The 27,978-nt window shown below is 41.0% G+C and overlaps 1 protein-coding gene across 1 annotated transcript; it reads left to right on the forward strand.

Annotated features, from left to right (window-relative positions):
- Positions 1-1,249: 1,249 nt before the first annotated feature.
- LOC139728677 (uncharacterized) lies at positions 1,250-27,975 on the forward strand. The gene is made up of 21 exons (XM_071639613.1): positions 1,250-1,390; positions 2,040-2,097; positions 2,898-3,077; positions 4,180-4,337; positions 4,775-4,826; positions 5,200-5,376; positions 6,129-6,311; positions 9,985-10,182; positions 11,284-11,436; positions 11,899-12,069; positions 12,638-12,832; positions 13,354-13,524; positions 14,017-14,267; positions 15,153-15,339; positions 15,899-16,024; positions 16,474-16,736; positions 17,077-17,377; positions 18,185-18,354; positions 19,992-20,133; positions 23,374-23,491; positions 25,821-27,975. The coding sequence occupies exons 1-21, from the start codon at positions 1,250-1,252 to the stop codon at positions 27,973-27,975; spliced, it is 5,550 nt and encodes a 1,849-aa protein (XP_071495714.1).
- Positions 27,976-27,978: the final 3 nt, after the last annotated feature.

Raw genomic sequence — 27,978 nt, forward strand, 5'->3', positions numbered from 1 at the left:
AGTGCGCCAATGAATACGCGGTCGGTTTAAAAGACGGTGGTCAATATGTAGTAGGGCTACTATATAAGAACTGTAGACCCTCTAGACCTTTTAATAGATGGCGATTATAAACTATCATTCTAATCTCACTAGTGGTAGCTAGTGGTAGATCTAGAAATGTATCATGAAATAAATTTACTTTTATAGTTTTCATATCTTCAAAGGAAGCTTAAAAGTAGTTAAATGCATTTAAGCTCTTCATTCTTCAATTCAATTAGAGTCAAACAAAAATAGGGTCTTCATAATAAGGTCTACGAAGGATTGTCAATTCATATCGTTTAACCATTTGAAACAAGTCATAAAGTATGATACAAAATCGATTCTATGTACAGACAATGAGAAAGCAATGGACACTTTGCGATGGTCATAAAAAGTATGCTCCCTTCAATATCTTTTGCAGGCATACTTTGCAGAATGCTCCTCCTGCTTGTCTTGATGTCTGTCGTCGGTGGTTTGGCTCAGGTGTCCACAGTTCCTAGTGCTGGTAGGTTTTCTAATCTCTTAGATCTCATCATTTCCTGGGTGTCTCCTTCACTGATTTTTGCCTCACCACTCTCATAGAAGCTAAAGAGTAACTTATATCAAACAGAACTGATATAAGCCTATAACCGTCCTAAGTTATTCTATATTATTGCTCAGGGTAAGGGACTGTTTTGATAATTTGACAGATATTGTGCTTAAACGACTTCAACAGCCATTTTTTTACTCATCTGAGGGTCAGTATAGTTTGTATTTATGCCTAAAGAAATGGTTCTATTTCAAGAGCCTGATCCTATAAGCACATGTAGGGGCTACAGGCGGATGACTCAACATTATAATGACATAGGCCTATTATCTTGAAACACTTGCACGTCGAACATTGTCGAATATACCGATAAAGAATCACTTGTGGCAATGGTCAAGTAAACTGCATGTCTTGATGTAGGCCCTATATCCATGTCGCTGACATTATCTCTCTGTCCGTTTATCTATGTCTATATATCTATCTATCCATCCATTTTGTCTGGTTAATTTTTCTTCTTTATTATTATTATTATTATCATTATTATTATTATTACTATCATTATCATTGTTATTATTATAATTATTATTATTATTATTATTATTATTGTTGTTATTATTATTATTATTATTATTATTATTAGTGCCTTTGTTTCTGAAAGAGTCAGAGGCTGATATGCCACTGCTTGCTGAAATCGGGCAACCTCGGATGGAAAGCGCCCTCTTGCTGTTGGAGGCGAAAGAGCGAGAGCGATTTGTGTCCCACTGCATGCGTCCCGGCAAATTGTGCACCAAGGAAGAGACCGGGGAATTTCTGTGGCAGAACAGGAACGTTCAAACCCTCGGCGAGGTATTGATAATGTTGTTGGAAAGAAACCGCATTATAACTAAGCTTATATCTATACCTTTTGGATTGATACATACTGTGAAGCCCTGAGTGTGTCCTAAAATCTAACGTAATTAATTTGTTGATAAATTCTATAGACAAGAGTGGGGAGGCAACGGGCTGGTTGCTATTGTTGGATAGGAATGTTGTCAGTGGTGATGCTACTGTTTTTCAACGCCAATGTTTTCATGTGTTGTCTATGAAAAGTAGGCGGCATGAGTCATTCATTCAACAACTCACTTGAAAGACCCCAAGTGCTGTCCTCCGAACATTTTGTTCTAAATCACTTACGTTACCTTAAAATTATGCTAAACGGTGTGCGGATCTATTTTTTGCCAAGGAAAATGTCCGATGTGATGCAATTTTCACGACAGACACAGCATTTTTTTTTCCCTGAATTATTTTCACATTGCTTTCGATGCTAATCTTATTCCGTTTTATATTACTTTTTAATCATGGTTATTGTACTGTCTGTGAGGATGATCGCTTGGACGTGATAATTTTCGTAATACAGTTTTAACTCAGTATACGCTGTCCATGGAAAACGAGATTAAAACACCCAAAGCGAGAATATCTCCATTATGTAATGGTGTCCATCGTCCTTTCCCTACAGGAGTGGTTCTGGCACACCTATCTATGCTTACGGAAGGAAGATCCACTCCTCTGTCCTGGTTGGTATTATATAATTTTACTCAGCTACACGATACTGGCATGACTGGTATAGGTATAGGGAACATGAAACTGATTACTTCAAATCAATGTCTGTCGTTGTGCTTTAATTATACATGCTTCAATGGACAGTGTGAATTTGCTGTCTGTAGTGTATCTTGGCACACAACTAACCCGATTTTTCCGAAATATTGAATTCACCGTAGAGTTGATACATGGTAGACTTATTTTCCATTCGTAATGTGTTAATGCCATGCAAGTCATTATTCTTAAAAAAATAAAGATCAAAGAATAAAAAAGAGTAGAGATAAAGAGATTCTTTTAAAAAAGATAGGGTCATAATCATTTGTCCCATAGGCCTACTGCTAGTATGTTGAACACATCTGCATGAGAAACTCCTCAGTAATCATAATTGTATTTATTGCCTCCTTGTGATTCGTGCACAGATCATTATCATCAGTCTTCGAAATATCTTTATTACTCTCGTGATTATGGCGATTACAAATGACATCGACACCCTCATCACCACCACCATCATCTTTATCACCTTCTTCACTGTCCTTATCACCATCGTCATAATCATGAATACTATCTTCAATGTTTTTCTATACATTATTGCCTTCAAAATGATTACCACAACACTCATCATCACCTCTATCGTCATTAATACCGACATCGACATCATCATCATCATCATCAACATCAACATCATCACCTTTTCCCTGTCCTCCCTTCTCCCCACTCATCTGTTCACTTGCCCTATATACGACCTTCCGAAACGTCCTCCCCGCTCTTTCGGCAGTCGATGGAGGATGGACGCACTGGGGCCCGTGGGGAAACTGCTCGGTGAGTTGTGGACGGGGCACCATGTCTCGGCTTCGGCACTGCTCTCATCCAACCCCGCGGAACGGTGGCAGAGCGTGCAGCGGTTCGGCGATTCGGGTCACTGCCTGTGAAACACATCTACCGTGCTTACATGAAAGTACGTTTATCAATCTTCTTCATCTTTCCTTTAGACAATAAAATCAAAACCATACTGGTGAAATGTAGTATCATTCATGCTTACAGTCACAATTGGTTTGATTCTATATAATGACACCAACTTACACGGACGACTAGAAACTAATTATTATCACGATAATGCGACACTTTTATATCATATTTTCATTCTTCATTCAAGTCTAGGGGCAAATCTATATCACTTCCATCGACAGTGTTACTGTGACTTTGATGAGTGTTCTCCTTCACGAAGAAATTATAATTATGCAAAACGGGGTTGCATGTTGTCCACCTCCCCGTATCGAAGCTACCTCTTAATCATGGGCCATTTTCTGTAATTCGTTCTTTCCTATGTCTCCTTAGTTGTTGACTGCAAAATAATAATAATGTATTTACAATAAGTATCTGATATATTTCCCGATTTGATCAATGCGAAGCACGCCTTGTTAAAACTTCTCCACTTTAGGACAAGACGCCCACAGAGAATACATTTCATTTCATTTCATTTCAGTTTATTTTCATATTTCTCACATGTCATATATCACATTAAAGTATATAAATACGAAAATTATTCAAAACATAATTTAGACGAGACTTCATCGTAATGCACAGAAGTTTGATTTGGTATAAACACATGCGAATTAAACTGTGGTCATGATGCGAAAAAAATATGATGGGGCCTGCGTAAAAGCATTAGCTTGTATAGCCGCAGGTCCCGTGAAAAATCAGGGCCCCGTCTTATAAAGCCTTCAAATCAATCACAAGTCCCCAAATCAATCGCAACTTGCATTGCAGCACACAAAAAACTTGTGATTGATTTCTATCACAAGTCTTTATAAGACAGGCCCCAGATTAGGGGAAGTTTAAAATGCGGATTTTTTCTTCTTTTTTTTTAGACCAACTAAAACTGGGGAAACCGATTAAAACAAAGAAAAAAAATCCAATTAAATAAATGTCACTAAATAAAAATACATCGAAAACAACGTAGAATTAATGATTGATATAAAAACCTTACCTTCATGATGTTATAGATTTCTTTTTTTTTTTGTTACTGCTGTTGCATGGATACTCTTTGCTGGACGCAGATCACGTGATGAGAAACGTCACTGAAAATCTCCTGGCCAACATGCTGACGTACCTGCAGCCCTTCCACACTGCCGACCCTTACCTTGAGAGGGCGTGCTTCAAGGACCATTGCAGTTATCAGGAGGTACTCGGTATGATTCGACCTGTCAAACTGGCGGTAAGAGTACGCACGCTGTTCTTGCTTTTGTGTGGTGGTTGTGTCTGTGTGTGAGATTTTGATTGCTGTCTTTAAAGTTATAGAGCGCAGATGTAGCAATTTACTCATTTTAAGTGTTTTGTATTTAGTCTCAGTTAAAGAATGAATTGCGAGAACATTGGTAGTTTTTTTTTTTTCCAAGAAGGGTTTTGGTTATCATTATACACAGTATAATCATTCATGTATCACTAGCATGAGTTGATTTTAATAAAATTAAAAAAATGGGGGGATTTTCACAAACGTTAAAATGTTCTGGAAGACGTTACATTACTCGGCAAATAATACGTAGGCCTAATTTTTGTTGGTACTACTGTTGTAACTGTCAATATAATTGTTCTTGTTATTATTGATTGAATAATCGACATCATACAACCTTATCCTCATTGATACCTATCTAGAACAGCTACTGGTCTCGCCTGAACTGCTACAAGTATCTTGAGGGATGTCCAGGTGGGTATAAGCAGACCTACCTGTTTTTATATACTTGCTGCTTAGATGGATTTGTAGTTGCGACGAAAACTCTTACAGATAAGCGTCACAAAGACTAAAATTGATGTAGATACCTTCCAGAAAATGAAGTCATATCCAATGCACATTTTTTTTTTTGTTCAACATCGCCAGAGTTGTGTCTTTGTTATTACCTTGCATTTTGTTATCATTCAATACCCTCATCTTAGCAAGCATGCATGAAAACACGTCTTTGCCTTGCTGTGACGCCAAAATCTTTTATCTTGATTATGAGGAAGTGGTCGATTTTTTTTTTCCTGGACTCACACCAAAATAAATTTCATCCTCAGTCGTTTTTCTTTTTCTACACCTATAGTCGCTGGAGGCTGGTCTTCTTGGAGCAGCTGGAGCCCCTGTTCCTCGCAGTGCGGTACCGGGCAAACGTTCCGCAGCCGCCACTGTGACGACCCGCATCCTAGCAACGGAGGGGTGCAGTGCGTTGGGGACGCAGTGCAGGCGAAAGACTGCTTTCAGGACACGTGTGACGAGACAGGTGAGTTACTATGAAGTCATCATTCCTCCAGTATACTCACACACTCTCACCCCACACATACACTCATGTGCGGTATCACACACGCACACACACACACGCACACACACACACGCACTCACACACACACACACACACACACACATTCACACACTTTTTAAAATGATTTTAATACAGGGATACACACAGTCACAAACAAGTAAAGTCTCCAAATGTTTCTTCGCACAACTGAGAACTATGAAAACAACAGCAACAACAAACATATATCATGCGGTCTGATCCTGTCGAAGAGCGTTTTACCATCATAAATATCTAGCTCAGCTCAACTCTTCAACGTTGAACGCAAAGGTCTTTGCTCTGAGGCATTGTTTGTTATGCTGTATGATTCATTTCGTACTTAGTATTTCTTTGACCATCTATTCCCAAAAGGAACGAGTATCCACAGTTCTTCCGTTACAATCAATATCACGGATTTGGTCCCCTTTCTAGATCTTCCTGACAGGAAACAAAACAAACAAACAAACAAACAAACAAGGACAAAAAAAAAGCGAAGCAAGACAAATAAACATACAAATCAATTAATAAATGCATGCAGAACTGATTGGGAGGGCTGATTATTTTCGTCCAGATTCTTGCCCCTGATGCATTGCAAAGAATGTGTCACTCTGTCAATAATTCTAGAATCTACCATAGTGTGAAACAAAATTGCGTCTTTTCTTGATATCCATCCAAACTTTCCGTAATACCCAACACAGTTGGAACGTTTCTCACCCCCTGGTCTCCGTGGTCTGCCTGCTCTGTTGGATGCGGACAGGGAGTGAAGACGGCCATGCGCCGTTGTCATGGCAGCGAGACCTGTCCAATCGGAGTGGGCGACAGCAAGCAAGACGTGCGCGTGCTGACGACGAACGCTCCGTGCATGACAGAATTGTGCTCGGGTGAGTATAGCCGTAGCTCTGCGAGGGAGCGAAGCGACCGAGCCCGAGCGAGCGGAGCGAGCGAGGGGGGGAGGGTGTGGGAGGGGGGTGTCCCCCCTCCTACGGTAAGAACTTTTTGCATTTTGATGTTGTAAATGGTGCAATTTGATGCATGTTTTTGCGCGTTTTATCGACGTGAAACAGTCCCACTTGTTTAAGGTAGCAGTTTATTTTGATGTCGATTATTATTGAACAATTTGCCTGTAAAATGGTATAATTTAAATACACTTCTTGTATCAATTCTTTTCACTGAATCATGAACGCTACTGAACCCGAGCGAGCGGAGCGAGCGAGGGGGAGGGGAGGGTGTGGGAGAGGGGTGTCCCCCCTCCCACGGTAAGAACTTTTTGCATTTTGATGTTGCAAATGGTGCAATTTGATGCATGTTTTTGCGCGTTTTATCGACGTGAAACAGTCCCACTTGTTTAAGGTAGCAGTATATTTTAGTGTAGATTATTATTTAACAATTTGCCTATAAAATGGTATCATTCAAATACACTCTAGTATCAATTCTTTTCACTGAATATCATGAACGCGACTGAACCCGAGCGACCGGAGCGAGCGAGGGGGAGGGGAGGGTGTGGAGGGGGGTGTCCCCCCTCCCACGGTAAGAACTTTTTGCATTTTGATGTTGCAAATGGTGCATTTTGATGCATGTTTTTGCGTGTTTTAACGAGTTGAAACAGTCCCACTTGTTTAAGGTTGCAGTATACTTTACTGTAGATTATCATTGAACAATTTGCCTATATTATATGGTATGATTTAAATACACTTCTTGTATTAATTCTTTTCACTGAATATCATGAACGCGACTGAACCCGAGCGAACGGAGCGAGCGCTGGGGGAGGGGAGGGTGTGGGAGGGGGGTGTCCCCCCTCCCACGGTAAGAACTTTTTGCATTTTGATGTTGCAAATGGTGCAATTTGATGCATGTTTTTGCGCGTTTTATCGATGTGAAACAGTCCCACTTGTTTAAGGTAGCAGTATATTTTGGTGTAGATTATTATTGAACAATTTGCCTATAAAATGGTATCATTTAAAAACACTTCTAGTACTACTTCTTTTCACTGAATATCATGAACGCGACTGAACCCGAGCGAACGGAGCGAGCGAAGGGGGAGGGGAGGGTGTGGGAGGGGGTGTCCCCCCCTCCCTCGGTAAGAACTTTTTGCATTTTGATGTTGCAAATGGTGCAATTTGATGCATGTTTTTGCGTGTTTTAACGAGTTGAAATAGTCCCACTTGTTTAAGGTTGCAGTATATCTTGATGTAGATTATCATTGAACAATTTGCCTGTAATATGGCATGATTTAAATACACTTCTTGTATTAATTCTTTTTCACTGAATATCATGAACGCGACTGAACCCGAGCGAACGGAGCGAGCGCTGGGGGAGGGGAGGGTGTGGGAGGGGGGTGTCCCCCCTCCCACGGTAAGAACTTTTTGCATTTTGATGTTGCAAATGGTGCAATTTGATGCATGTTTTTGCGCGTTTTATCGATGTGAAACAGTCCCACTTGTTTAAGGTAGCAGTATATTTTGGTGTAGATTATTATTGAACAATTTGCCTATAAAATGGTATCATTTAAAAACACTTCTAGTACTACTTCTTTTCACTGAATATCATGAACGCGACTGAACCCGAGCGAACGGAGCGAGCGAAGGGGGAGGGGAGGGTGTGGGAGGGGGTGTCCCCCCTCCCACGGTAAGAACTTTTTGTATTTTGATGTTGCAAATGGTGCAATTTGATGCATGTTTTTGCGTGTTTTAACGAGTTGAAATAGTCCCACTTGTTTAAGGTTGCAGTATATCTTGATGTAGATTATCATTGAACAATTTGCCTGTAATATGGCATGATTTAAATACACTTCTTGTATTAATTTTTTTCACTGAATATCATGAACGCGACTGAACCCGAACGAGCGGAGCGAGCGAGGGGGGAGGGGAAGGTGTGGGAGAACTTTTTGCATTTTGATGTTGCAAATGGTGCAATTTGATGCATGTTTTTGCGCGTTTTATCGACGTGAAACAGTAACATTTGTTTGGTAGCAGTGTATTTTGATGTAGATTATTATTGAACAATTTGCCTATAAAATGGTATCATTTAAATAATCTTCTTGTATTAATTCTTTTCACTGAATATCATGAACGCGACTGAACCCGAACAAGCGGAGCGAGCGAAGGGGGGAGGGGAGGGTGTGGGAGGGGGGTGTCCCCCCCCCCCCTTCCCACGGTGAGAACTTTTTGCATTTTGATGTTGCAAATGGTGCAATTTGATGCATGTTTTTGCGTGTTTTAACGAGTTGAAACAGTCCCACTTGTTTAAGGTTGCAGTATATTTTAGTGTAGATTATTATTGAACAATTTGCCTATAAAATGGTATCATTTAAATAATCTTCTTGTATTAATTCTTACACTGAATATCATGAACGCTGTCTGTTCAGCAATCAAACAGAAAAAGCATGCACACGAGGGTGTAGATAGGGGCATATCCCCTCCCACACGAACGTGATTTTGCGTTTTCAGACCTGAAATTCAGCGATCTGGTGCACATTTTTGGTGCAATACTTTTTCATCGAAGTGTTAAAATCACGGAATTTAGCTCTTATTCCGAATGTGCACCATCTGTGTGTATGTATAAAGTCTAGTGAGGTAGAGCTTAGGGGAAGGGGGATTTCCCCTCCCGCTCGCGGAGCTTTTGCGTTTTTAGAATTGAAATAAAGCGATCTGGGTATAGCCACAGTCTACTTCTATGCATGGCGGAAGGGTAGGGGGGGGGGAGGGGCGGGCGAGCAGGAAGAAGGCGTGGGCGAGTGTTATCTCCACCCTTCCCTTCCGATGGAGCTTTTGCCTTTTTAAGGTTTAAATTGAGATATCTCGTATACGCATATTTGATGGAATCAACATTTGGGAAATCACAAAAAAAAAAAAAAAAACTGATGGGGGGGGGGGGGAGACTGAGGGAGGAAAGGGTCGATTAAAAGGGGAAACTCCCCTTATACATGAGGGAACCTTGAGTTTTCGGAATATAAGTGATAAGTCTTGTGCACTCAGAATTATTCATAATTTTTTTGCAAATCTAAAAAGTGTACTAAGCTATATAGGGAAAGAGGCACAGAGGGGGAGGGTTTGGGAGGGGGTATCCCCCTCCCAAGCACGAGAGATTTTGCATATTTTGAATTGAAATTCAACGATCTGGTGCACACTTTGAGTGAAATATTCCGCCTCCCAAATCCCCGGTCCAAATCTTAGGGGGGGGGGGGGCGACCGCCCCCATCGCCCCCCCCCCCCCCCCCCCCCCCCCTGGCTACGCCAGTGGCCGTAGCGGCGCATGATACGCGCGTCTGCCGAGAGTGATTTCTGTCACCACTAAACTTTTTTTTAGACCTTCCTGATAAAACAGATGTAGGCCAATATAATACATGTATAGGCCTAGGCCTACAATGTAATGGATCTCGAACGGATATTCCAACTCTCAGTCGCGTGGTTAGAGATATCTAAAGTGCAAGTATTAACATTTTCGCTGTATTCTCATAGCCAAAGCACTGAATTCATACACATTTGCGCATGATTATCCATCTAAGATTTTGTCTCACTTATCTTTTTGTTTCCCCAATCAAACAAAATGTCACAGTTACTGGCGGATGGGCACTGTGGGGCGAATGGAGTATGTGCAGCACGGTGTGTGGTACTGGGTACCGCATACGAGTGCGAGCATGCAGCAATCCACTCCCCGTGGGCATCGGGAGCGAGTGTGCAGGAGAAGGCTTCGAGAAGGCTGCGTGCACGCACGCGTCTGATGCATGTCAGAACGCTCCGTCTGTCGATCGAGGTATGCTGATGGGTTTTGCGATACACATTGCTTTTTTCTTATTGTTTTATCGTTACAAAAATGGTAATTTCATGCCATGCAGCTCATCCTCTCACATTAGCCATAATCATCACGTGCAAATCCTGCTTTAGGAAAGACCAGCCACGTAACATATGGTAGCGGCACCAGATAACAAGACCTCGATATTCTTTGTTACTTCTGTGGAGTATAGAAAAAGAAAATATAAAAGGAAACACGTATTAAATACATAAATAGGCCTGTTTACTGTTGAAAACCTTTAAAAGACGACCACCTAGCCCTTGACGCGCGTTCACGAAGATCGCTATCTCCATAAGATGTAAAACAATTTACCTGAAATTCAACAGTATCAATGTGGTATTGTGATCTGCCCTACCAAATTTACGCACAGTAATAAAAAAAAAATGACAAAACACGAGCTCAGACACATGCTGTTGTTGTTTTGTTCCAGTGTTCCACGTCTTACAAGCTTGGCTTTTTTAGTGGAACACTGTTTTCCATCATTGTGATTATTTACTATTTTTGTTGCCATGGCAAAGTGCATTGTTTCTTTTTTACGACATCATTCGTGTATAATATACTTTATATTGTATTGAAAAAAATCTTTTATCAGACGAGTGTAAGAGAAATGAGAAAAAAATTGTATCACTTTGGATTATGTCAACTTTTTCTTTTCTTTTCTTTTTGATGATGGAAATAAATAAACTATTAAATTGAATTGAATTGAATTGAATTGAATCCAAGCGCATATGTTGGATAGGCACACAGGAATATACAAGCATATCTACTGACCTCGCTTACCTACAATTATCATAGTAATATTCTATCACATAAAAACATAAAAACGGTTTGAATCAAACAATGATAAGGCCTCAAGATTGTGTTTGTTAATTAAAAAAAGTTGCGTAAATCACCACCAGGTTCTAATGTTAAAACAATTGGGAATATATAGTAGGTATGTGTTCTAACAACATTGTCGAAAGTCCATATTACACAAACCAGAGACGCAGAATTCTCACCGTAATCGAGTATGTGACAGACGAGTTTAGGGTTGTGTGTCTTTTTTTTTTTCACGTGTATCAGAATACGGTCTCTGGAGCAGCTGGTCGCAATGCAGTGCCCCCTGTGGTTCGGGTGTGCGACTACGACATCGCTCGTGTATCGACCACCAGATGTACGAGTGTACTGGGCCGGTCTACAATATCTGGCCGTGCAACCTCAAACTACCATGCCCTGGTAAGCTGTGTAAATGACAGGTGCATAACTAACTCTATTATCATTATACATCGATATACCAAAATCTGTGAGAAAGTGTTTGCGGGGGTGGGGGAACAGAGGTCCGTGGTTTCGGTCGGAAGACGTTAACGGACACGATGAAATAATTCTCTCGTTGCGTCGAGTTTGTTGTTATTATTGTTGGTGATGTCACAATGATTTGGTGAAAGATTGATGATGTTTGTAACACTTTTTTTACTCGACCACAGATTCTGGGAGCCAGTTTATAGGTCAAATACATCTTAAGCAAATTTTCACTTTGCAACAAGTCATAGGAGTGAATTATATTATGTACAACACAATGAACAAATCAAATAATATAATGTGTACTTTCATAAGTAAGACTATGATGGAATGGTGCAATGCCGAGATAACACTATTCCGAGTTGGTTGACGTTCTGGTACCTTTCTCGCTCTCCGAAGTGGACGGAGGTTGGGCCGAATGGTCATCGTGGACGCTCTGCTCGGTCACGTGCGGCAAAGGATTGACGGAGCGATATCGCCTCTGCGCCAACCCCAGCCCGCGGCACGGGGGGAAGGACTGCGAGGGAGATCCGACAGAGACTAGGGCCTGCAAAGACAACGACTGCCCCGGTAAGTTTATACAAGGATTGGATATATACTTGTTTTCATCTTATTTCAGCAGAGTAAAGAAAGATGTCTTTGACATGGAAAGGAAAAAGCAGAAGAACAAGCAGAAAGGGGAAGAAAGAAAGCAGAACTTGGAAAGACGGATATCCAACCTATAATGACGCTTTCACGGAGATCGATATCTTCATAAGATGTTAAACAATTTGCTTCGAAAGTTAGCAATAGTGGTGGTAATGTTTAATTCTGAAATATTGATGTGGAAAGGATTTTAATTGAAATCAGATGTATTGTATATGGCCAGTAAAAGGCCAACAAATACGAAACAATTACCACGAGTCTATGCCTTTTGTTGAAGAGATAGAAAGAAAACCTTTTGTATATTTCGATAGCATGGTGACAGAATTTAAAGAAAATGCGGATAAAGCTAACTTTCAGCGTTCATAGCAAAAGAGTCGAGGCTAAGAAACTTGAAAAACAGCAACAAAGAGTTAAAGAGCGACCTTCGTGTGAGGGTCAACTAAGAGATTTGTTTTGTCACCTGAACATCTCGTCACTAAACACTTGTTCACAGCAAACACCCCGCAGTGGGGATCGTGGGGTGCGTGGTCTGAGTGCTCTGCGCCGTGTGAGGGCGGTATAAGATTTCGGCAGCGGTGGTGTCTGATCAACTTGCCAGGAGGAGAGCGACAGGTGCGGGCGAGAATGAAGAACAAGTGCGCGGGTGAATTCCAGCAGTACACTGCTTGTAACACCCAAATTTGCCCTGGTAAGTCCACTGAAGCGAGTACTAACCATGTTCACGCAGACTCAGATTTTATCTTCAGTCTTCTTCGAAAGATAGGTTGGTGACTTTCTCTGTGTTTGTCAACATCATCAAAAGTTGCAATACACCTCGACGCGTTCACATTTTTATCATACATAAACGTTTGGGAAGAAAACAAATAACCTTGCCTTTCCAACCAGTCTTATGCTGTTGTGAAAATCGCCATGGAAACGAAGTTTATAAATGATGTTAAGAACTTAGAATGTATTCAGTAATCATTGCAATAAGTATGCTTGTTTTCCCCGAATCGTGCATTGGAAAAACCAATCAGTAGATTGCTACTACATTTTTTATCCTTGGACAACGGCTAATCGAATGTAGGCCTACATTAACCAAAATGCAACGTCATTTAAATCATAACATCATTCTTTAAAATACAGTTGAGTAGATAGGACGATGATATAGAGGCTTGGCCCTGAAGTCCAATCGGATATCCAGCCTCTACAGTTTTATCAACTTTCTAGTCGATGGCGCTTGGGCTAGCTGGAACTCGTGGTCGCCTTGCTCGAACGATTGCGGCGAAGGAGTGAGGATACGGGACCGGAGCTGCAGTGACCCTGCTCCAGTCGGCTGGGGAAGGGTTTGCGGGGGTTATGGAACGGAGATCATGCACTGCTTCTCAAGACCATGTGCAAGTGAGTTTCTTTCCTCTCTTTAAATCTTTCTTATGCAGCTTTTTAACTTCATCAGCATTGTGAAATGACTTCATTGCAGCTTGATTTAATGGTTTACATGTCATACCTGTCACAACTTCAATAACATAGGTACAACATTGCATTGGCATATGCTCCAACAACCAATCTCTAAAAGGAGAATAAAAAAACTAAATGAAACAAAGCGAAACAAGAACTTATAGTTTCTCAAAATTTGAGGTGACCTAGCAAAAAAGGAGAAGAGAAGTTGCTACAGAAAATGATTTTATTACGAAGTTAGCTTTGCATGTTTGATTGTGGCGGATGTCACTATTTCGTGGAAACATGCAAAACTTTAGATGTCTACATTGTAAGTCCGTCGTGTTTTTTTTTTTGACTTTATCCTGATCAAAAGGCAACTTGAACATGAGGACATTAATATTTGGTGGAGTTTTCTATGAGAACTGAAAAACTGAAGACGTTTTCTCCCATCAGAACAAGACAGCGTGTTGCTACGGTTCGACGGCTCCTCTTTCCTCATCTACCGCCGCGCTGCCCGCCCGGCCCACAATCTCCTCCTCTACCTCAGCTTCTTCCCCGAAGACCCCCACGGTCTACTCGTCCTCCGGCGCGAGGAGGAGTGGACCCAAGTCATGATGATGATCCGCTTGGTCGACAGCCACGTCAACCTCTACGCCGAGATCGGACCCGACGTCGTCGTCGACTTCGTAGGGGCAAGAGTGAAGGTGACTCTTTGTTTTCTACTTTCTATTGTTTGTTGGTCACATAGTGGTTGTCAACGTCTTCGTTGTAGGCTGTTATTTCATCGGTGTGTTCTTGTGTAACCGTTTGCCTTACTTTCGGTGTGCACATAAACTTGAAACTACGGTTACATCACCGCTGTACTATAGTGTGTTGCTTGTATGCTGCATTTTTCTTGCTGTTTTATCAATGATGAAGCATGTCCTTCATGTTATGTCTTGTAATGATGTGTAAATGCAAAAAATAGAATGAAATGAATGAATAGATCGATGACTATAGGAAATATTTACGTATATATTTTTATATCAGGAATGCACAGTCGTTTTAGTCATCATCTCTTTCGTCATGGTGTTGATATTATGCTCTTTATGAGATCGAAATGATACTCACTTTAGCGACTGCTATCCTCATTCCTAACTGCATCAAAGCATCAACAACAAGTACATACAACATCAATAACGACAACGACAAAAGAACGTTGTAGGCGTATAGTCGTTCAAAGATCTAAGACTGCCCGGGCCTGTTATATCTTTAAAGAGCTAGATGATAACTTAGGTCGTTCAATAATGTATCATAATGATCAACCTTTGATTAACGTTTGATTCCTATCTCAAATTAAAAAAATAACTCTAAATATGGTATTGAGTAATGCACTGATTGTTGACATCAGTTCATTAACTTCGAATTTAAAATCTAGGTCAAGGTTTCGTTGTGTGTCTTCATGACTTGTGTTACACGGTTCGTTCACAAAGGGTAAAATCAGACTGCAGAATATGACTTGTTAAATATTGTAAACATTTAAGCCTTTAGATACTGCTAAAACGCAAAAACTTTTCAAAGTTCTAAAAAACCTTTAAAAAATTTTACAGCTTGGCAAGTGGAGCTGTCTCGAAGCCGGCATTAGCGGTCGGGAGGCGTGGCTTCGAGTTAATGATGGCGACGTCATGTCATTTCTCGTCGGTCACCCAATCCCGGAAAAGGTGGACTGGGACCTGCCCATGTATGTGGGCGGGGCCCTGCCAAATCTGTTTCCAGAGCACTTTGAAGGCATCGGAGGTAAGACATTAACTATACTGTGACTTCCACTTTCCTTTATTCTCAACAGCAGTCATCTTGCATGTCTTGCTGATTTTAGATTCATCTAAAGACAATTTAAGTATACAGCGTATATAGATACAATTCTTGTCGAATATGAGTTCGCTTTTATTGGATTTTATAATGATGGCTTAGAGTGGCTATAATGCATCGATTGATCTCTATTGAGTACGTAACTGGTCAATGTTTCCCTTGCTTTCCTTATGAGAGAAATACAATAAACGAAAGACTGCAAATTATTCCAAAGTTCCTCAGTCGTATCAACGATTTGTAAAGTGCATTGATAGCTAATAACGTAGTTCAAATATTTCGTGTTTAATGAACAGCACGAAGAGTTAAGCGCAACTGCTGGAATCGTAAAAAAAAAATGACGTAATTAGGAAAATATTTTACATGTGTAAAATATTGAACATGGCACAAAATATATTTTTTGCTGGATTCACTGTGAGAAAGATTCACTTTATCAGCTAATTATTATGAACTATCGATCTTGGTATTACATGCATTATAATCTTTACAGGGTTCACTGGTAAGCTAGGAGCACTGCGAGTGAACTATAGAGAGTACAGCCTACATGAGACGGAGGAGTGGGAAGGAGGAGGTCTGCCTTACGTCGAGTTTAATGTGGAAGAGGAAGTCACAACAGGTTGGTGACATCTGCTTTTCCCTTGGAGATAAACCACTTCTCAAGTAAAAGTATGAACTCAGGCCTTGGAAGTATCAAATTTTAGACCTGTTCATGTTAAAATCAGCTTCTTGTTGATTTTCAGGTCCTCCATCTCATTCTGACTGGTATTTCTGTTCTCTGTCTTTTGGCAAAAAGAGCTGGAGTGTACATCGTGACATATTATTGACATGTGTTGTCTTCTGCAGACATCACATGGAGTAAACACACACAAAAAACCTCTGAACATGCTGAACAAAAACCCAAGAAATAAGTGTTATGTGATTATGTCCCATATCTGTGTTAATCTTCCTTCAATATGACATAATATGTAGTAGAATTCAAAGAGGCCAGTTTAATCAGAAAAAGCTGATGATTTCTGCAGCCAAATTACACCACAATTTCATGAATTGAACAATTTGGATTAACAGATATCGACTCAGAACTACCCACGTTCACCGGTCAGGAATACGCCTTGGTGCCCTGTCCGCCCGTGACGAACACTACCGCACTGGAACCACTCCTCGTCAGCATGACAGTGCGTCCCGCCAGCGGTGAGGGCGTGCTATTCTATGTGATGGGGGAATACCGGGGGTCGTTCTTCGCGCTCGCCCAGCGAGACTCCAACCTCATCTTGACGTTCAGTTTGGGCCAGGAGCAAGAGGTGGTCCAGCGAACGAGTGATCCACTAGAGGTAACATTCTACACTATGCGTTAGAACACGCTCACAGAACGTTTTAGTCCAGGCCTTGCTTTATGATTGGATGTTGGTCTCATACAGAATAAAACAGTTAACTGAAACTTGAGATTCCACATTGGGGTAGCTCAAAAAGTCGAAAGGCCTTTTGAACCATACATGCTATGGCGTGATTCGTGGTGTATTACCAATTTTGGTGCTGAGTCGCTTTAACGTTATCATCATCTCACGCAATAGGCAGGAAATGCTATCTTCAAGGCAATTCCCACACAAAACCTTTAGCCTTTAACAGACATTATATTTTAGTGTATTGATAGTTCACATGTTTCCCCATCAGCTAAACAAATGGTCTCTAATTGACGTGCGCATCGAAGGCTTTAGTGCCGAGCTGCGCATCGGCAAAGGACCCGCCACACAACTGACCTCGATTGGCCACGCCCCTTTTCGATCATCTGCAAGTCTGTACGTTGGGGGCGTCAGCCTCATGGATCGAGCGGACGTGAAAATGAACGCTGGAATATCACAGGGATTCGTAGGAGAGATATTCGATGTGACGGTTAACTGGATGGATTTTAAGATTTACGAAACTATACTGACTACGGACATCCTCGTGAACTCCGCCTCGGCAACCACTGCCGGTAAGAATAAACGGATTGAAAAAAACCCCCAAAGAAACAACAAGAACAACAACAACGATGGTGACGACAACAAGCACAAAACCAACAACAACAGCGACATTAACAACAACGACAAACACAACAAAACGCATATAAACAATTGATTGTTATTGTTTGATTTTTTGCCAATTCGGAATTCTTCTTTGTCATTTCTTTTGGTCATGTTGGTTTTGCTTTTACGATTTCTGATTATCATTAACGATGATGCCTTTTGTTTTCTCATAATCATATTTTCTTGGCAAAAAAAAAAAAATGCACAAGTATTACTGTATGCTACATAAATTGTCGTAACAACGGTATTTGACCACATGGAAAACAAAGATGAATTCTTTCCTTATTACTTCATATTCTGATTATAAAATTCCCTGTTTCTGATACTTCATATATCACACTACTCTCTCTGTAACAATGCCTATTTCGTTCTTCTGATACTACTATACAATCTGTTCTCCATCAATTACAACTGAGAATCGTACTCTATGGTAGGTCCAACTCGTTTTTACTTAATCCATGGCTTTTAATCAAACAACTACTCCCGCTACTTTTCACATTATTACTGAAATCTTATTACTAATGTATATAAAATCACATTTGGAATACTATGAAGACTCATATTATTGTAAAACATTATACATGTCTTACATATATTTGCTTTTGATGTTTTGAATGTCATCAGCGTAACTGTTAGCACTTAAGGCAATTGCGCACGAATTAAGTTTGTACGTTCTGAGGCGTCTTCCTTCAGCTTTATGTGTTGTCACTCTCCAGCCCATTTCCGCGACATCTCGGCTCCTCTCGACGCGTCGGTCCTCCTGCGGTGTCAGTACGGGCATCTCCTGGCGGAGGTGGAAGATGCGCAACGGTGGACGCATGCGCAGTGGCTGTACAACGGAGATCGTCTGCTGGAATTAGGTCCCCATCGAAAGATCATAACACACGTATGGACGCATTACGTCAAATGATTTAGTAATTATACTTGTCGAGTTAGATGGAAAAGGCGAATGTAAAAGACGGACTTAAGTGGCAAGTACGCTGAAGAACAGCCTCCCGAATAATTAGAATTGATTATGTAGTTCTGACTACCAGGCGATCATTTACAATTGTTAAAGTGAAGGGGCACTGTGAAAGCTCTATCGTTAGGGTTTTCGCAATAGTTTCCACGTACGTCTAGTCGCTCAGATTGAGTTAATTATCTCACGTATTAGCAACCTGGATGAATAAAAATCTACAATGACATAAATGATACTTGTTGTATGCCTTCAAGTAAGTGAGAAACAGTGACGTCAGTAAAGCAACAAAGAGAGATTCTCGTATTTTACGCAATACCGTTTTAATTTTGCCAGTACCACGATGATCCAACACATCGAGTCTAATTGTGGCTAGAATATTTTGACCCATATCTTCTCTAACGGTAGGCTGAGTCGGAGAGATGAGTAAGTGAAACGAATACTGTAGTACGTTTTACTCACGATCGGATGGATGGAATTGGGTTCCATCATTTTAATCGACTGGCAGCAGTAGCCTTGATAAAACGCGTAAATAGATTGGAATAATTTTCGTGACATTAGAAATAGGTGGTTATACTTAAGTGCGCTGTCGATGCTCTGCCAATGTTTCTGTGATCACAAAAAAAAAAAAAAGAAAAAAGAAAAAAAAACCCGCATTATTTTCAACTGCGGCAAATGCTTTCCCACACTTGCTTCTGTCGCCTTGGCAACCAAACAAAGCGGTAAGAGACAGCCTGAGGATATCAAGGCTGCTTTGTCTCTGATTCATTACGGAGGTCAGTACATTATAACAGTTGAACTCCGGGCTTCCAATAGAGGCTTTTAACGCAATTGGTTCTTTTCTCGTTGACCGACATTATGTATAAGTGGAAAGCGCATGATTGCAAGCGTTTCTGCTGAGAAAGTAATAATGGGTTAGGCTTAAAACACGTTAAAGGGGAATTCATTCCTGATATTTCGTTGTTTTGGATGAAATCGGAAAAGTAGATCAGTGAAAAATGTCGGAAAATCAGACACAGCAGAACAGTTATGAACTATCAAAGTGTATAGAGCAGGACAAATTGGCAACTCTGTGTGACGTAGATGTTGAGCTGCTCTCCTTTTGATTTATACACAGAAAGTTACTAATTTTCTTTTTATCACGAGAAAAAAATTCAGATCAGTTCTTGGTATATGATAAAAGTAATTCTTTTTTTTTTGGCATGTTCTCTTCGCAGATAAGTGAAAGTAGTGAAATTTTGCGTACAAAACAAATGGCACAATGGTGAGCTGCTAAACACCTATACGTCACACAAAGTTGCAAATTTGTTTTACTCTCTAAGCTTTATCAGTTCATAACTCTTTTTGCGTGTCGATCTTTTCCTCCAAATTTCACTGATCTACTTTTCTGATTTTTCTGTTTTCATACAAAGGAAAGTGCTATCAGGATGGAAGTCGCCTTTAACTCTTTGGGTCCCATGGGAGACATATCTACATACAATGTCAATGTGATTTTTAGCCCCGTGGTCCCGAGTGGAATACCATGAATTGACGATAATTTCTCCATTCCCATTACGTCACTCGGAAAGGAGCCGGAACATCCCTACAGCGCTTCGCTCCTACTCACAAACGTCCAGAAGAGTGCCGAAGGTTTCTACGCGTGTCAGGTCAACTTCCGGGGCGCGAGTGTCATCACGCATGCGTTTTCCCTCATTGTGCGAGACGATGGAGGTAGGAGATACGAAATAAGATGCGGGGATATTTCAAAGTCACCTTAAGTTTTGTAAGATGACAACTAAGAGATGTAAATGAATCCAACATGTCGGTATAACCTTGTTTTTAATCTTATATCGTATACAATGATATCTAATATTATTTCGTCTTCTAAAGGACACACACAAACACCCCACACACACCCCACACACACACACACACTCACACTTCTGTTGAGTACACATTTTTTTTTAAAAAGTGCGTTTCCCTGGAACACATGTACGAGGGAAGGATGGACATTACATTAAAAGCTTGATTTCTATACACTGTATCTGATACTTACTGACGCATGCTCTCAGCAGTTGTGTTCCAGATTTATAACACACACAATCACACAGTCACAAACACCACTTAATTACGTTACTTATTAACAGTACTTTCATTTGTAGCATGGAGTCATGCCGATTTCATGATCCCATGTATGCGAAATTGACGTCATAAGTGGATTGAGGTCCAGAGAAGATGAAACGGACTGGAACCGTGCAAAGAGTCCATGAATAATTTGCAAGGGTTTGGTTTTGTGATGCAAAATACTGTACTCCATCATTTCTGACACAGATGAAATTCAATCAAATTTCTCTCCCTCTCCCTATCTCTTTTCCTCTGTCTGTCTGTCTGTCTCTGCCTTTTGAATGGTCTGTTTCTGTTCCACAAAGTGTGTTGCACTTTTTTATGCCTCCGCCACGAAGTGGTGCCGGAGGCATTATGTTATCGGGTTGTCCGTCCGTCCTTCCGTCCGTCCGTCCTTCCGTCCGTCCGTAATGAATTTTGTGGACAGCGTAACTTAAAAACCTTTAGAGGTATCCTAATGAAACTTGGCATGTATGTGTATTAGGGGATAAAGTTGTGTCTATCAACGTTTGGGTGCACATGCTCAAGGTCAAAGGTCAAAAGGTCAAAGTCAAATACGTAAGATTTCACTATTTCCACCATATCTATGCAATGCCTGAAGATATTTTCTTGAAACGTAGTGTATCCATGTATTACCAAATTTAGATTCTCTGGTGAAAGTTTGGGGTCATGAGGTCAAAGGTCAAAGGTCAAAAGGTCAAGTAAAAATATTAAAACTTCACTTTTTCCTCCGTACCTTGGAAATTGTTCAAGGTATCTTCATGGAACATAGTATATATACATGTACTGACTGGGAGTGATTATCTAGAGAATTTAGGGTTCATGGGGTCAAAGGTCAGGGGTCAAAGGTCAAAGGCAACACTTCAAAGTTCTATTATTTCCATCATATTTATGCAATGCCAGCAGGATTATTTTTTTTTTTACACTTGGTGTATGCATGTATAACCTAATAGAGATTCTCTGGAAAGTTTCTTTTTTTTCTTTTTCTTTTTTGCCTCAAAGGTCAAAAGGTCAAAGATCAAGTGAAAGTGCTGAACTAGCTTTTTCCTCCATATCTCAGAAGTGGCTCAAGTTATCTTGAAACTTATTACATATTTATGCATGTTCTGCCTGACAGTGATTATCGTATGAATCTTAGGGTCAAAGGCCAGATGAAAATGGTAACAATTTACTATTCAATACAGAAATTGCACTTTTTCTCCCTACCTTGAAAATTACTCAATGTATAACCTTATGAATGGGTCAAAGTCAAGTTTAAGTCCTTAAATCCCCAAATACATGCTCTCCTATTCATCCAATTAAACCTAGGTTAAGGAAGGTGAACATTCAACACATCTGTGACAAACTTGTCATTTTAATATTTTGCCAATTTTGTGAAAATGTAATCACACATTGTCCACATGTACTATAGACCTATTAGGAGAATCATGCATTATGGCGGAGGCATACCAGTCGCCATAGCGACATTTCTAGTTGTGTTATTTGATTGAGTTTATTTAACCTGTCAATCCCATGGAAAATGTTTCTGCAGACATTATCATAGAATTATTGTTGTCATTTTAATTGACAACACTGAATTGACAACTCTGGATTTGGAGAGGATTTCCACAGGATGTAAAAAAGATGAACACCCGTAACGCTTTTCGGAAATCATTACGAAAGTATAACTCTTATTTTTTTTCAAGTCTTTTTGTGCGCTTAGAAACATTAGTATAAAGCGCCTTATAAATGCAATTATTGTTATCATTATCAAATTTATGTATAAATGAGCCCCTAACCTGTAATGTGCATATAACATTGCTTCTGTGAATACTGTAAATCCGTTATATAATTTATATCATTGAAAGGACTGGCCTAGACTAGCCTGAACGCTATTGCCGGTTCTCTTTATGCCAAAACTGTGCTTTAACTATTAACTATTAAACTGAATTCTAAGGCATATCTATCATCGTATCGGAAGGTTTCATGTAACTGTTAGATTCTTTAAACTCGCACAAAATCAGAAATAAGTCTTGCAAGACTCCATCAAATTATCTAATTATTGATAACTCTGAGTTCTAAGGCGTATCTAAAATTGTAACGACAGATTTCATAAATCCCTTAAATTCTTTAAACTTGAACTTAATCTGAAATCAATTTAACAAGAACTCCACCAATTTGAGACAGGAACTCTGATCATCTCAATTTTGTGGGTGAATTGCCCATTTAAAAAACATCAAAAACTTCAGCAGTTAAAAGGGTTTTAAAAAAGTCAAACCAAACAGTTTTATATGAATATCAGACAGCTGAAATTAAAAAAAAAAAATCTTAAACTCTACCTTAGTAGCACTTATAATGAATAGTGAAACTTATAACAAAAAAAAGGTACAGTACCAAACCACAGAAAAAGTTGTTTCTTGGACATGACGGGTCAAGGGCGCTGTTTTATGTTTACGGTTGTCATGGTTGTAGAAAGTTTGAGCTGCCCGAGCTTTATCCAGTGTCCCTGATACTGTGTAGAAATGAAGCTCGGAAAAATTACACCAACTGATCATTGAAAGCTTCGAAGAAAGGTTCTACTTTTTCCACTTTGACGGACCATTATTATCTGTTTATGTACTGTTGATTGGCAGTTATAGATGTCTTTGCTAATATATAAAGTAAAAATATCATTTTCAAAGCATCTGTTTGCGTGGGTGTTTTCTCATCCAGTCAGGTATCATCACCAATAGCTCAGTCGGGATAGCTGGCACTGTTTCTATCTCTTTCTCTCTCTCTCTCTTTTCAATTGAGCCACTGCAATATCCAACGGTGGGCAAGTGGTGGGTATTGTACTCAACAATCGTTCCGCTCTGCTTGCTTTTTCAGGCGCTGGATCGGCGATCGATCGCTTAATGGACATCGTCATTGTCGCTTCCGTGTTGACGTTTGTCGTGGTCGTAGCACTCGTTGTCCTCATGTCCTGTTGTGCACCATGTCGACGATGGTATGTACCATAAGTAAAACTGAAGAAGAAACAACAACAACAACATGAACAAGACCTCATGTTCATCAACGTGTTCATGTTGACTTCAATAAATAGAATAAAATCAGACAAAAAGAGCAGCAAGAAGATTCAGAAGTGAGAAATTTATCTATTTGATGTAGTCTTGAAATTGTTCCTTTTTTATACGAAAAGGCAACATTGGTCTCGACTAGATTATGCAAATCATAACTCTACGTTGAATTGCGCTAAAGATATAATTTGTAGATCACGATCGATCACTAATTAAAGAAGCTATGTCATAGTGCCTTGTTATCTCGTCACAAAAATGAAACATTTAACTTTTCATGACTTTCTCTGCTTTTCAATCAGACTTTCACTCCTCCGTTTATTAGGTTTTGACGTATTTATGGAAAATCGGCATAAAAATGGGATAGAATTTAACTTATGGCCTTTCTGGAGTCTGGACACGCCTTAAGCAGTTAAATGTACTCGAGCCGGGGCCTGTGGAAAAAGAGGGTTATGACATGTACGAGAAAATACGAGATGGTATTAGTTGATCTATTCAGCTTTTAAAAACCTGTCACTTTTGTTCGAATTTCCAAATGGGCGTCTTTGCACTGCTCTTCCGAGCTAGGATAATTAACATCAATGCGTATAAAACAAACACATGGTAAATGCTCCTGCTAGAACGAGTTTGTTGGGAAATCGTTCATACATTGTGAGTCATGGATTCGCCATTGTGTATCAAAAAACAACCCCCCCCCCCCAAAAAAAAAAAAAAAAACCCAAAATAAAACGAAACAAAACCTTGATAGAAATCGGTCGGGCTGGTATAGTGTTTGACATACACACATGAGCCAATAAGATCTTATCACCGAGACTTGAACGAAAACATTCCCCGGATGTTTAAACGAGAGAGAACTACGACATGTGCCGAAATTATATATCACTGCAGCTACATGAGAGATTTGGCTATCGATTACTTAATCTGAAGTAGCTAGCGAGACACAACGGAACCGTTGATTGCCACACAATTTAATAACGAATTTTAATTACACCCAGGCAAAGCAATTTGAAGCGGTTGAAAAACATGATATTTACGTCGATATGAAAAGGAAACTGCTCATTTCACCTACCCTTCAATGACAGTTAAATAAATCAAAACGTAATGAAAACATGACATGTCCATATGATAGGATGGTCTTTTTTTTATGCCTCCGCGACGAAGTGGCCGGAGGCATTATGTTTTCGGGTCGTCCGTCCGTCCGTCCCGTTTTGTTTTTGTCAATATCTCAAGAACCGTGTGGTGGTTTTACATCAAACTTGGTATGAGGGTATATCCTTGGGGGATAATACTTTGTGTGGATTTTAGGGTCACAGGGTCAAAGGTCAAAGGTCACAGGTTATTTTGTGAAAAAAAAAATTGAAATTTCATGTTTTTCTCCATATCTCGCAAATGGTTCAAGGTATCTTCATGGAACTCAGTATATATGCTTGTACCGATGGGCAGTGATTATCTAGGGAAGTTGAGGGTCATGGGTCAAAGGTCAGGGGTCAAAGGTCAAGGTCAACTCCTCAAAATATCACTACTTTCCTTAAAATGCAATATGCCTGAAGGTTTTTTTTTTTAAAACTTGATGTATGGCATGTATTACCCAATATATATTTTTGGGGAAGTTTCTTGCCAAAAGGTCAAAGGTCAAAAGGTAAAAGGTCAAGTGAAAGTGCTAAATTGCACTTTTTCCTCCATATCTCGAAAGTAACTCAAGGTATCATCATGAAACTTACATATTTATGCATGTTCAACCTAACAGTGATTCTCTTTGGAACTGTGAGGTCAAAGGTCAAAGGCCAGGTTTAGATAATGCTATTTTCCCATTTGATACTGAAATTATACTTTTTCTCAATACCTTGAAAATTACTCAATGCATAAACTTATAAAAGGGTCAAAAGTCAAGTAAAAATCATCAGTTCCCCAAATACCTGCACTCTGACATTTTAATCATTCATCCAATTGAACCTAGTTCTAGGAAAGTGAACATTCAGCACATTTGTGTCAAACCTGTCATTTTAATATTTTGCCAATTGTGTGAAACTGTCATCACACATTGTCAAGACATTGTACTATAGACCTATTAGGAGAACCATGCATTATGGCGGAGGCATATCAGTAGCCGTAGCGATATATCTAGTTTGCTTTTCTTTTCAATAGTTTTATGAAGTCTAAGTAAATCAAAGTGACCTTTTGACATGCGACGGAGGCGGAACGCTACCAAATAAGTGGAAGTATAAGTGAACAAGGTGGAAATCTCGTTCTTTTTGCATTCAGGTCGTATCTGTTGGATCTCCTGTACAACTCGTTGGCGCACTGTTGCAGCTGCGACTCAAGGGAAGGGCTGCCGCACGGACTAACGTACGCCCAACTCGCCGAGGTAGACGCCACGTATGGCGGACGTTTCTCGGCACGAGAGGAGAAGATGAAGCTGGATGCCAGGCTGGAGCGTCGTCAAAATCGAGACGTGGGCGGGAGACAGTTTGAAAGAGACGAAGATGAGACTGAGGAAGATGATGATGACGATGACGACACTGGTGAGGAGAGTGAGGAATCACTCACCGAAGATATGGAGGATGGAAAAATGGAGGGGCTACCAAACGAGTACCAACGTGTAGAGATGATGCCTGGTCGACAACGGGCGCAGGAATCAAAGAGGGAGAGAAGCAGAGGAACAGAGTCTGAGACTCGAAGACGTCAAACTACTGTACCAGTCAACAGGTCAAGGATTCCCTCAGAACAGAAAAGGCTCCCCTCGGATAGAAGGGGTCCATCACAGAAAATTAGGGAAAGCTCCCCGTCAAGGAAGAACCCTAACTCACCATCGAAGCCGAAACAGGAGCCAGTCTCCCGCAGAAAGAGCTCTCCTCGCAAATCCGATAATGCTGTCCTAGAGAATCGCGCCAGGAGAAATCTTGAGGCAGAGTTGATGCATGCAGAACAGTCAGTGAGTTCCTCAGAGACTCCGCAGAAATATTTAGATTACCAACAGGGAAATCAAAATCAACTCTCAGAAGCTCCGACGGACGGGGTGATGACGAAGCCGTCCCACGTCCAACCGATGCTTCCTCCTCCTCCTCCTCCACCGCCTCCTCCTCCTCTGGCTCATGAAGATGGTGAACCATGGTTCATGTCTACTCCAAATGTTACCGCGCCAACACCTGGATATGCCGCAGGTTATGCGGATGCCTCCATATCATCTACTCCATACATTCATCCACCACCAACTCAGCCTCCTCCAGCGATGCCACCATTAATTCCCATAAATGAGATGTCAACAGGAGCTCACCACGTACCCGATGGGTCGCTGCCACAAAGTCACCAAACTCCAGGCATCGACTTCCCTGCACCCTATCGACAAGTTGAAAAGTCAACTGGAAGTTTTCATTCCGTTGCCTCGCCTGTGAATCCAATGTCGCACATTCCCAATGAAAGAGAAGAGACGATGCACTCTAGACAGACTCATATCTCTGCAGTTACAACTGAAGGAAATCTTCCATCATCATCACTACCGGCGCCGTTTCATCTTCCGCCATCATCTTCCACTCTACACCCCACACTTATGGGTACAACCCCGACAGGTAGTCCTCCGATGAATGATGCTCCTGTGTCGCAGTTAGCTCCACCGCCACCACCGGCAGCCCCGCTGCCAATTCACCTGTCAACATCCTCTCTTCAACCACCACCACCACCATCATTACTGCCTTCAGGGCCACAGACACCACCACCGCCGCCGCCTCCACCAGTTATTGCAACTCCACCCCTCGGTGAGGCAACCACACATTTGCCCCCTCCTCCGAGCACTCCTGTGATACCACTCGAGCAGTCTTTGCCGCCCCCTCCCCCAGCCGCTCCGCACCCAGTCGCTGTCGGCGACCTCACACGAGCCAAGCTAGAATTAAACAGGCAGCGTCGAATGAGTACTGGAGCACGCCTTGGAACCCTGCCCCACCACCAGCCCAACTCTAACACCAACACAAATAAAGTCACAGATAAACGTAACCATGGTGATGATGAAATGTCAGTGCACTTTGTCACACAGGGTGCCGACAGCTTACAAGCCCGCCCTCTATCGATGGATCTGTCGCTTCCTGGTGGAGACTTCAACATACACGATTTCTCCAAGACTTCAGGCGAGAAGGATCCCGGACGCTTGTCTTCCCACTTTAAATCAGAAGCAGGCGACGAGACACTCGGACTAGGCCTGGCTTCAGAATTGATGAACGACATTAGCCAGCTGGTACTCACGCGCAGAGAGAGAAGCGATAGAGACGGTCGGAGAAACGGAGTCACAGGTTCAAGCAACGATGATGCGTTTCTCTGCGAGGACTGCGTCAAAATCCAAGACTACATCCGGGGCACTGGGCCCCTTGCTCGAGATGTTCTGTCCAACGATGAAGAGTACGCATCGTGTGCGGATAACTCGCCATGATAA

Source organism: Diadema antillarum, unplaced genomic scaffold (assembly GCF_040938485.1).
Source record: "Diadema antillarum isolate AM-2024a unplaced genomic scaffold, OU_Dant_1.0 seq00000190_RagTag, whole genome shotgun sequence".
Taxonomy (NCBI): Eukaryota; Metazoa; Echinodermata; class Echinoidea; order Diadematoida; family Diadematidae; genus Diadema; species Diadema antillarum.

Coding starts and splice junctions, on each gene's coding strand:
- LOC139728677 (XM_071639613.1), top strand. CDS start 1,250: ATGGAAAGCGCCCTCTTGCTGTTGGAGGCGAAAGAGCGAGAGCGATTT. Junction 14,268..15,152: donor TCGTAGGGGCAAGAGTGAAG/GTGACTCTTTGT, acceptor AAAATTTTACAG/CTTGGCAAGTGGAGCTGTCT. Junction 20,134..23,373: donor CATTGTGCGAGACGATGGAG/GTAGGAGATACG, acceptor TTGCTTTTTCAG/GCGCTGGATCGGCGATCGAT.